Source organism: Zootoca vivipara, chromosome 5, assembly GCF_963506605.1.
Source record: "Zootoca vivipara chromosome 5, rZooViv1.1, whole genome shotgun sequence".
Classification (NCBI taxonomy): Eukaryota; Metazoa; Chordata; class Lepidosauria; order Squamata; family Lacertidae; genus Zootoca; species Zootoca vivipara.
The window spans coordinates 57660548-57672737 of record NC_083280.1 but is presented as its reverse complement, the minus strand read 5'-3'; the positions used below and the strand labels follow the sequence as shown (position 1 = coordinate 57672737).

Below are 12190 nucleotides of genomic sequence, written 5' to 3'. Positions count from 1 at the left end.
TGAATATAAGCCACACTTTAACCTTTCACAGTTGGAATTTGGGGGGAAAGTGAGGCTTATATTCAGACCAATACGGTACCCTTCTATGACGAGCAAGGCATTCCGATAGATGCAAATCTAATAAATAATAAATAAATAAATAAATGTTTGTGCGTGTATGCATCCATCTATCTGCCCCAAGGCCTCTTATCAACATTTCAGTGGTGGATAGAAGACAATGCATTTAACCGAGGAGCCACAAAAAGAATCTTGTAGGAACAGAAATAAATTTAGAGCTGGCACCTCCAACTGCTGGCCCCATTGTTGTCTACAGAGTTGGCATTCTACTTGGATCTTTCAAATTAATTGTGGACATGGGCAGTGTAATCGGTATTTTAGCTGGCCTTTTCTGGATTACAAGAATATTATATGAACATAGAGACGAAGACTTTCCAAAGCTGCATTGTCTCACAGAGGGCTTTTAAAGCACTGATGGGCAGCTACTGAGAACAAAAGGATAATCTATAGCGCAGCTCAGATGTGATTGTGGACAAACTCTTTCCTGTCTCAATCTCTTCCCCTTCAGGAAGCACTCATTTCCAGCATCCTCAACCCACTTCTTTGTATCCAGATGGGTAGAGGTAATTAATTTCTCACTGGAAGCAATGAGGAACTAGCTCCACACACCTGTCTTACAAAATATGGGCAGGTTTCCAATGCACTGACCATCTCTGTTATATAATAGCGTGTTCCCAGCTTTTATATTTAACAGTCATTTATCTCTAGCCAGCATCTCCTTGCGTTTATGTGAAATCTGATGCGTGCAGGCAGCTGTTGGAGACATCTTTGCATGTGCACCTGCATTGTACATACAGTGGTTTCCTTGATACTGCAGTGAATGGGGACTATTGTTTCCTCTGGAAGTTCTGTGCGTGAGGTCATTAACAAACTGGGGTCAAAATGAGTAGTCTCCATGATATGCCATCAAACCCACTATTTTTATTTCAGGGTTGCTGTGAAACAAAATCAAATGACTTGGGAGACCTTTCCCTCTATATTTAATGTAAATGGAACAACGTATCTATTGAGAATATAGGATCATTAGATCATACATAAATCACACAGTCTATTTTGTCAATGTTCTCTTAATTTATGGGGAATAGCAACCTACATCCTGGTCCCTTTTCCATATAAATGCCAGCATCTATCTCTGCAGTTCCTGTTTACCTTCTCAGCTTCCCGCCCCCTAAAGAGTTTCTTACTAGAGACAGTTGTAATCCATGCAGAAGATTTCACAAGGTGCTAAAAGTAATTTGAGAAAAAATTATCATGTTTAGCCAGCAGAAGATTTTATTGTCATAGGAGCACTCTAGTGGCAAACAACCTGAAATTCTTTTACTAGCCTTTTGTTTTGTATATTTTTTATGTTTGATTTCAAGGAGGCTAATTAGTGCAAGATAGACTACTTTCCTGTTGTCTACATTGAACAAATTAGAGATCCCACTGTGATGAACTGAATAGAAACAATGTTCAAATAACCAGATTTAAATCTCAAAAAAGCATCATGTAATTACTTCAGTGACAGGGCTACCAGCTGTTTATAGTACTTTAAATCTTCATAATGAACAGCCTTGTGATCTTAGTGTACACAAGCACTCATAGATGTTTTTTAATTTGCAAGAACATATGCCTGTGTGATTTTATGTGTTAATATACCTCAGTTCCCCATTCTCCTTTTAGGGGCACTGTTTCCTTACTGGGGGTGGGGGGTGGGAAACTACATTATAGGGAATAATAAAGCTGCCATCCAGCTTTGCATTCAATATTTGTTCATTTCTCTTGACTTGTTATTGATTTATCTTACAGTGAGCTTGTGAGATCCATATTTTTATGAGTATTTAGAAGTAACAGAATTGATGGTCTCCCTTGGTGTGTTCAAGTAATTACTACTGTGAAGTTTTGGAAGTTCTATGATACTTTTCATGGATCTGAAACTGTTTCACACACATGCCACAGGCTGTTCTCTTTCAAACAGGGATCGGAAACCTGTGCCCCCCCAAATGTTGAACTACAAGTCCCAGTATCCCTAACCATTGTCAATACTGGTTGGACCTGATGGGGCCCCAAGTAGCCAATATTGAAATGAGGACTTAGGGCAGGCATCCCCAAACTGCGGCCCTCCAGATGTTTTGGCCTACAACTCCCATGATCCCTAGCTAAGAGGACCAGTGGTCAGGGATGATGGGAATTGTAGCCCAAAACATCTGGAGGGCTGAAGTTTGGGGATGCCTGACTTAGGGGATCTTGGATAAAGGAAGAGAATATGAGTGTTCCTGTGTGCAAACGTAAGTGGTGGAAACAGGACAGCAAGAATATATTGAGCCCTAAAAGGATTCTTCACACATGCCTGAAATGCAAAATAATAGTCTCCACTGTGGAGGGGACCCATTAATTTCCTTTACAGAATACTTAAATCCTTTGGCATGGGTCCACAGCTTCATGACGTTCACATTCACAGGCACACTTTACAGTTTTCTCCATTTTTGTTTCTATATTTTTGCCTCAATCCAGACAGATTTTCTTTGTTAGTCTGCTTTCCATAATACACACTGTCTTTTACAATCCTCTACCGCAGTTAATGCCTGTACATGTTGGGCTTCCCATCATCTTTGATATTGCCATTTTCCTGCCTTTTTAATAGTTTTGCCCTGTGTTTCTTGCAGTGTAATCCTACAACATGCTTACTCATTGAGCCCCACTGTGCTCCCTGGTGCCTCAGTAAGTCGCACTACAACCAGGGTTGTATCTTTAGCTACCTTAATCTCCTCTGTACTTTTTCTTTCCAAACACAGATTTTTAAAGGATTGCAACTGTTTAGGAAACAACCCCACCACATTCCTTTTTGTCAAAACTTTTGGACTGCTTACCTAATGTGAATTTAGCATGTGCTGCTTTGCTCTTTCACCTGGGAAGGGGGCATGTCAAGAACTGTCCTCATATTTTACAGACTGCTTGCAGATTTTAAGTGTATGCACATTCTACCTCAATAGTGGCATTTATTCCAGGACAAAGCTGAGCTGGAGATAGCTGTTGGCTTCCAGTTCTCTCCTTGCCTCCCAACTATTGTGCCTGGCTTGGTGGGCATCAAACCGATACTCAGTGAATGAGGAACAAAGCTAGAAACAAACTGAAGTACATCAAAGCCGTTGTTGCATAGGCTGCAACAAATCTTTTATAGGTCTTTGATAGTCTGGCATGGCAAGGGCAGCTAATGGCTTGAGAACTCTTCACTGACCTGAAAGATGCTCCAAATCACAATTCTTGGGGCTTACCATGTGGAACTCCTGAAATCTTTGTAAAGGAGTTAATTTGCAGCTTCTTCAAAATCTGCTGAAGTGTATTTTGTATCTGAAAATTCTTGTCCCGTTTCAAGCCAGGCCCAAGTGCCTTTGAATTTTCATCCATTAAAAATGGGATTTACTTCTGGTGATAACTGGGGTCCCATTTCCAAGCAAATAATATTACCCTTGAAAAAAAGGGAAGCCATGGTGTTTGCAGAGCTTAATTTGGACTAGGGTCTACCATTTCCAATTTAAATTCCAAGCTTTTGGACCAGGAAAGTGACGATACAAAAGAGAATGCCACTGAGCATTTGCAAGGGGCACTACTGAATAACTGCAACCATTCCCTACATATTTAACATGAGAAGGAAGGGGTATACAAAGGGTGCCTGCAGATGACTTCTTTATTGAGTTTTCACAGATGTTCTACAACTTCCACTGTTTGTTGAGTATTCATCCTGATTTATCGGCTTAGAGGTTTTACGACTGGCTGCCAATCCATTGCTATCCCACACTTTCCAGTGCATGTGCCCATCACTTTCCTTCATGCAAAAAGTCTGGTTGTTTTTAAGTGGCTTTATTGCATCAGAGCACTTTAATCTACTTCAATTGTGCAAGCCTAAGTTTGCTGGTATGCAGTTGAATCTCCTGCAGAATTGTGACAGGTCTGGAAGGAACCCCAGGTCAAAGAGTGCAACTCCCAGGCATGCTTCAACCACAACCAGCTCTTCTGTTGGAAATTAAGCTCAGTCTTCACTTCCGTGCATCAGCAATTTTATTTGTAGGCAGGAATCCAACTTATTCCTTTCCCCCCCTCTTTTCCCACCCTGCCTTCCCTGTGGCTTTAAGTGGCTTTCCAACTAGCAAATGTGTTTTGCTCCTCATTCATCTCCCTTCTTTAGGGCCAGCATTTGCATTTGTTAAAATACATTACGAAGATTAGCTATTTATTTTGGTCTCCTGCCCTAAGATCTTGGTGGAGCTTCCTTGTCTCACTAGGGGATTGTCACAAATAAATTACTGCTGTGCAGGATATTTGATAAAATCCAGAATCCCAGCAGGGTTAAAAGATTTGAATAAAACATGGATTAACTTCATTCTATTTACATGTTGCCTTTTTATGCCTCCTACCTGAGTCTCTCTTAAGCTGTCAACTTTTGAGCTGTTTTTCTCTAGTCCCCTGAAATTACTTTTTACTTCATGTTCTTAGAAACCTTCTTGTAATAATCTTACAAATGTCATTTCCTAAGGGATGACTCTTACGCTCTTTGCATTGCCTGCTTCACGTGCCATTGGTTTTTCTCAAACCAGAGTGTTAGTGCAGCTCTCAGTTGCCCTATTGATCACTCTTCTGTTTATAATTGTCTGGTTTTTGTCATCTCTGAAATATAGCAGGGACAGAATTCCAGCTGGATCTGCCTTTAGCTGCTTGTTGTTATTGACTAAGGATGCTTCCAGGCAGTTTTTGTCTTTTGGTTGGGATGCAAATACATACTGGCATGCTCTAGTCACACAATTAAAGTGGATTTGGTGCTGTTGTGCAACAAGTCTGTTTCTCCCCCCAAACACCAGGATTTTTGTGATAACAAATGCACTGAGAAATATGGGTTAACAAATGCTTGAGATGGTTTCATCTAACTTCCCCGCAAACGGATCTGAATGAATGTTCAATAAGCACCTAATGTCATACAACTTTCCCACAATCTTTGTGCAAACAAATCAGGATGAATGCTCAATAAATATGTAACCTCAAAGCAGCCTTAAGTAATGTTCATGCAGTGCATACATGTTTTTCCTTTGGAAGTGCTATTAATATACTTCCTCTTGTATAATCACTTATGATTTTAGCCTTATTTGTATTAAAGGGAATGTTCTAACTAATTCTTTTTAACCACCTCCCGAAATTTAATTGAAATGCTACAGGAATGGAGCATTAGGACAGTAAATATGTTGTCTCACATAGCTGGCTGTGTTTTCCGAAAGGAATTTCATCACTTCCTAAATTCCCTCCTCTCCTTGTGTGGTCCCTAACACAAGGATGGCCCTCAAGATGTTGTGGGGACTCCAACTCCCATCATCCCAGCCATTATAACCAATGGTCAGGGATTATGGGTACTGAAGTCCCACAACATATAGCATGGAGGGCTCTGTTATAGTTCATGGATTAATAATAATAGTCTGTGGTCTACAGTAGTATTTGAGAGTTTATCCCACAGTCTGTTACAGTTGCTTAAGTATAATAGTGAAGTTTTGTAATCAAAAATATCCACATGGGTGTTGTTTTTTTAAAAAGCATTCGGAAAACATGAAAAAAATATTTGCTTATTCCTTTCTTTCCCATATCTTAAAACAGTATCAGTATGGGATGGGGAACATTGTATGTTGACTTGCGTAAATGGTATTACTGTTCTTAAACAAATGTGGTGTCATTGGCATCAAAATGCTGACCAATATTCCCCCTTCCCAATTTAATCGAAATCTATCCTTTCTTCAAAAAATCTGATAAGTTTTTTAAAAAAACACACAAAAAAAAACCTATTGCAAATAACCTGTTTGCAATATCTGAATGACATGTTTGCAATATTAAATCCCCATCTGGAAGCACCCTGAAAGCCATCTTTCCCCTTTCCCCCAGGAATGTAATTGAGATACTAGGTGTGGCTCCTTTAAATGCCTGAATTCACTGGTTGCCTGGAGCAACCTCCATAAATATCCATGAAACACATATGGTGATTTTAAAAGCTAGGAGCAGAACATGCCGAGAGAAGATCTGTATTCAGGGCAGCGGGTGCTGAGTTGACATCTGTATCAAACGAAGGAGCTCTGTGGTGTTTTACTATCTTTAATACACACACAACACACACACACACACACACACACACACACACACACACACCACAGTATGTCTCAAAAGAAAGGAAGCAAGAGCTAGGCGGCACTTTTGTAATCCAAACCTAACTATATCGACTAATTAATACTTCCAAATAAGTAGGACTGGTCTCAGTGAGACTTACTTCTAAGTAAGTGCAATTCAGCCTGTATTTGTTTGGTCATAGCAATTCCTTCCAAGCAAGACTTAAGCCTATTTAGGATCAGACCCTCTTTTTTGTTTTTGTTTACTAAGAAGCAGATTCCCACTAAGCTGACGGGAACATTTCCTGGTCAGTTTGTTTAGGATTACAGCCTATATTTACTTGGAAATAAGCCCTCGCCGTGCTCACTGGGGCTTGCACCCAGCTCACTGTCCATAAATATTACAGCCATGCAGCACGATTCTGTACATAGCTACTCAGAAGTAGTTCTACTCAATGTGGTTTACTCCTGAGTAAGTGAGCATGGGACCAGTTTCATGGTTTCAATTCTATGCACACATACTATAAGGAAAACTATTCTCTTGGTCCTCACTTTTTCCTAAATATGGTATAGATGGTTATGCTTCTTTAATATTTATATTTCAGGGTCTGCTCCAATAACTCAGAGTTTCTCCAGTGTGATCCTTTTCTGCTGCCACCCATTCCTTTAGAATGCTTTCAGAACCCCTCCTCAGAAAATAGAGAGCTTCTATTCTACATCAATAGAATGTCCCTATTTCCTGAGGAGTGTTGGAGGGTATAATAGGCTTAGATATAATGAGAACAACAACCAACATTGAAGATTTAATGAACTGTTAAATGTTTATTAAAGAGATATTTTGCACATACAATATACTTAATGGCAGTTTCTAAGGACTCAAGAGTCACTGCCAAATTTTGGCTTAGCTCAGCACAGCAGATAAAAGGACCAGAAGGGGAGGGGGGAACAAAGTGGTTGTGAGCTGCTCTCCAGGTGTCCACATGCTCCAGCTAACTGAATGGGCTGCCATTGTTGATACCAGCCTCTCAGATGCTTTTTACTTCAGGCCACATTCCCTAAGCCTCCACTCCAGCCAAATTCACTCAACCATGTCCAACTGCAAGTTACAGTCTTCCTCTGACCCTAAAGCTGCCCCCGTCATACTTCTGGATGTCTGGACAGCATGTCTTCCAACATTTCTCCAATGAAAATAGGGACGTCCTGTTCCACAATAATAATTTTTTATTTATTTATACCCTACCCAACTGATTGGGTTGCCCCAGCCACTCTGGGCAGCTTCCAACATACATATAAAAACATAATAAAACATTTTAAAATGTCCCTATACAGGGCTGCCTTCTTATGTATAGTTACTTATCTCCTTGGCTTGGGTGTCACATAACTCCATAACCTTCAACAGTGGCTCCGGCACCGGGGGTGGGGTGGGGTGGAGAGCAGGTGTGCCACCCGTTGAAGCGTGACGTGCGTCCGGAGGCGGGCCACACCGCCTGCACGGGCATGGTGCCCTGCGCGGGCAGGGGGGGGCAGCCGCAATGGCACCCTACTGGGATTGCGCTGCCGGGGGCGGTGCTCCCCCCACTCCTCTTCCTTCGCCAGTGCCCTCCAACATTTCTCTGATGAACATAGGGACATCCTAAGGAAAAGTGGGACATTCCGGGATCAAATCAGAAACTGGGATGGCTTCTGTAAATCCGGGACTGTCCCTGGAAAATAGGGACACTTGGAGGGTCTGGGACAGTTTTGCTGATATAAAAACCTGCTTGAACAGGCAAGTATTGTTACCGCACCAGCAAGGAATAGCTTTAATATTCAAGTCTCAGCTGTCCCTGGTTTTCTTCTGGCCTTGCTTCACACCTCCATTCTCAGCTTCCCCAGCTGACTTTTCTTTTTCTTATGCCACTTACAATTAACTGCCCTTTCTTCCCAGAACCTCCAGCCAATCAGAGTCTGTTCCCCTGGTGAATCAAAATGAATTTATCTAATCTAAGACCCATCTATAAATACTAAAAGCCATTGGCTTTTCCTCTCCCTTTCAGAACCTGTCACTACTAGTAAACAGGCTTGCAATATAGTGATAGCACAAGGCCTTGAACCTCGACAGTTGCATTCTGATAGCATCAGAGGTCACTGAAATCTTTCCCAGAGCGCAAACCGAAAACAGACTGTAATAAACACAGCGTTCCTCCACACATACCTAGGAGTCAGCTCCATTAAACTTAATGGAACTTCAGCGTAAATATAAACAGGTGCGGAATGAATGGCTGCAGTTCTAAGCATATTTATTTGGAAACGAGTCTCACTGAAATAACTTTCATTTGCTACAAATTAGTGCAAGACCGTGGAACCCATAGGTCTCCTTACCACAATGGTTTCTTGAAACAGTCCTGGGTTTAATTTCTGGAGAAGGTCCTGTGGACCTCCAAATACTCACAAGTAAAATTCTTGTGCAGCATCATAGCCAGAGAATGCCTTCAAAGGCACTCTTAGTTTTTCAGCGATGTAGAGCATTGTTTAGAATCAATAGCCATGTTGATTCATGGAATTCTGAGGCAGTAGGGGGGGATAATCCAGTTCATTGTCTTACAGTTCAGTATGTCTGTTGGGTTCTTCTCTGATACAATAGCATCATTTTTTTGTGACTAAGCCAACCTTTCGGTGTGGCTCCCTCCACCCTAATTCAATACATAAGCTCAAGTCTTAACACAGTCATTGCTTCCCCACCCCTTTAAACATATTCATGTTTCTTGTATAAATGTACGATATCATCACTCTCTGATATTATAGTCCAAAATTCCTGATATGGGTGGGGTAGGGATGACAATCTCTCTGGCTTAGCCATCTCTTGGTTAATGCTAATGCAGAATTAGGAGTCAAGAGAGATGAAAGCCAGGGTGTGATTGCTGCACACTCGATGATATTGGCCCGCTAGCTCTTCAACCACAGAGGAAGATCAGCAGAGTAGCTGTGTGGGATGAGACACCTGGAGGGCCAGGGATATGTATCACTCTAGGAGATCCAAAAACATCAAGGATGCAGTAACAGTTATGTTAAACACTATTCTCTCCAAGCTCTTAGATAAAGATGATGTGCACAGGCTTCTTCTCTACATAGTCAAAGTGGCTTACAGTAGATCAGGGTCCCCAAACTAAGGCCCAGGGGCCGGATGTGGCCCAATCACCTTATAAATCTGGCCCGCGGACGGTCCGGGAATCAGCATGTTTTTACATGAGTAGAATGTGTTCTTTTATTTAAAATGCATCTCTGGGTTATTTGTGGGGCCTGCCTGGTGTTTTTACATGAGTAGAATGTGTCCTTTTATTTAAAATGCATCCCTGGGTTATTTGTAGGGCATAGGAATTCATTCATATATATTTTTCAAAATATAGTCCGGCCCCCGACAAGGTCTGAGGGACAGTGGACCGGCCCCCTGCTGAAAATTTTTGCTGGCCCCTGCAGTAGATAGCTCTTTACACAAAACCAAAACAAAACAAAACAAAACAAAAAAACTTAAAAGAAAACATACAACTAAACCTATGCAAAGCAAAGAAGATAACACTATGTGGTGGCTTCCAACACACTATAAATCAGCTTATAGACCTTACCTAAGCCACAAGCCAGCCAGAATGGGAGAAGCTTGCACCCCTTGAGGTTAAAATGGGATAACCACATCTACCATGCCCTGTGTTCCTTAGAATCATTGCGTTGCATAACTGTAGAGTTGGGTCCTGAGGGTCATCTAGTCCAAGACTCTGGACCCTCAACTTGCATGTGATTAGACCTGCCAGCTTCCCTACCAAGTCCTTTCCACTCACATTACAACTAAAATAAGGTGGGGGTGTCTATATTTTACAACAAAAGGAGAGCACAAGTGAGGGAATGCCAAGAAATGGGCTTGAAGTGATGGAGCAGCTAGGAGGTAGGGCAGAGATGTTTTTTGATGTTTTTAAAAAACAGCAATCTCCCCACCCCCTTTTAAATACAAATGAAGAAGGTCTATGAAAAAGTCACAGACACGGCTTTCACAGGAGTAGCTGCAGTGGCGTTATTACACTTATCAACGTGCAGAGCCAGACAGCTGTCTTAAGTTTGGCAGGCACAGGTTAGCTCTGGTAGTGTGTGAACATAGAAAGCCCTCTTATATGGAGTCAGACCATTAGTCTGCTTATAGCTCTCAAGGGTGTCAGGCAGAGGACATTTCCAGCCATACCTGGAGATGCTGGGGACTGAAACAAGGACTTTCTTCCTGCAAGGCACAGGTGTTCTGCCTCTGAGCTACGGCCCCTCCTTGGATTCATATGTTAAACTCATTCCATTTACAAGAAGCAAATCAACCTGTGCAATTTAACTTCTGTTTTCCAATTGTTAGATAACCTGTTCAAGCCAAAAGAACGGTTCATTTCAGAGAAGGAGATGCACATGCGATCGAAAAGGTAGGGAGCATCTTCCATCCTGAAATAGATTACCTCCCTTCTGCTTGCAGCAATGAGGGATCATGAGTTCTCAAATTGATATGGTGATCTAATGAAGTAAGATCACACACCCCATGTTTTGTTTTATTCTGAGTAGCATAACAGAAGCACAATAAATTGTTGAGTTTGCAACTGATGGATATCAAAAGGCTATTGAATGAGACTCTTGTAGTTTCTGGGATATTGCCTTGACAACAGGCTGCCCTGGGAATTTGCCACCCCAGGCAATTGCCTAGTTTGCCTTTTTGGTGAGCAGGCCCTTCATATTGATCTAGTGGTTTATGAAGAAATAGTTGGAAAGTTGTTGCAGCTGTTTTGGATTCTTACCCCATGTTATTGACAAATGCAATGTCGAGTGAATTCCATGCACTGCATTAATGTGGAAATACCTTTCGCAGAAGGTTTTTTTTTTATAAAAAAAAAGAATTAAAAAATGCATCATTCATCTATGTACTGAAAACTATACAGGGGAGTATACTGGTACTGCAATGGGCTCTCCCAGGAGGGATGCCAACAGCACTTTCTGGGCATGGTACAATGTCTGTGGATCGGGTGCCTAACAACACCACTACCCTGCTTAACCTTGCCCTTGCCACTCTGGGCAGCTCCCAACAAAATATTAAAAAAACAATAAAGCATCAAACATTGAAAACTTCTCTGTACAGGTAGTGATGACAACCAACTTGGCTTTAAAAGAGAATAAGACAAATTCATGGAAGACTTGTCGCTTGAAACCGTAGGCAGGGGAGAGTACTATTGCACACAGAACCTGCTTGCAGGCTTCTCACAGGTATCTGATTGGCCACTGTGAGAACAGGAAGCTGGATGCTATTTGCCATTAGCCTGGTCCAACAGGGCTTTTCTTGTGCAATGTCATTCACAGATCATCTAAAGAAAGCCAGAAAAGCTGCCGTGTTTCATAGTGCTGACATTTACAGCAAAATATCCAAACAAACATACAAAACGTTTGACAACCTTGATACTGTAATTAAAAACAAGCAAAAAAATAACTTGTGTATGTGCAGTTTCGCAACACTGATGTGTGAGCTACCAAATCACAACCTAGCCTGCATCACAGAGCTATTGTGAAGATAAAAAGAGGAAGGGGAAAACAAATTGTACACAGCCTTGAGCTCCTAGGAGGGAAAGTCTAGGTGCAAATATACAACAAATATGTGCAGTTTCACAGTTCTCTTCGAAACATATATACACAAAATCATTTTACCAGCCTTGATTTAAAAATAAAAAATAAAATCCTTGTGTCCCAGGTGGGAAGGGTCAACATTCCATCCTCTGATTGCTTAGCAACAGTCTTTTAAGTGCCTTAGCAATTGTGCTGCCTGCTGAGTGCAGAAGCATTAATGCTGCCTTCATGTTTTGTCCTCTTAACTTACTTCAGAAGTGTCTGGTTGACTTACTTTTTTATTTAAAGAAAGCTAAAAGACTGTGGTCCCTGCTGGCTTCTAAACTCCTAAAATCTTATCCTTAGTGCCCATTTGTCACTGGCCCTGGGTTCTTGGAGTGCTGCACTTTACTTTTTTCTGTATG

At 41.5% G+C, this 12190-nt stretch overlaps 1 protein-coding gene across 1 annotated transcript in view; it reads left to right on the top strand.

Annotated features, from left to right (window-relative positions):
- Positions 1 to 12190, top strand: part of C5H10orf90 (chromosome 5 C10orf90 homolog) — a 93525-nt gene that overhangs the window by 74490 nt on the left and 6845 nt on the right. The window contains exon 7 of the mRNA XM_035137979.2: positions 10540 to 10603. Within this exon, the coding sequence (XP_034993870.1) occupies positions 10540 to 10603 (64 nt within the window). The remainder of the gene's footprint in view (positions 1 to 10539; positions 10604 to 12190) is intronic.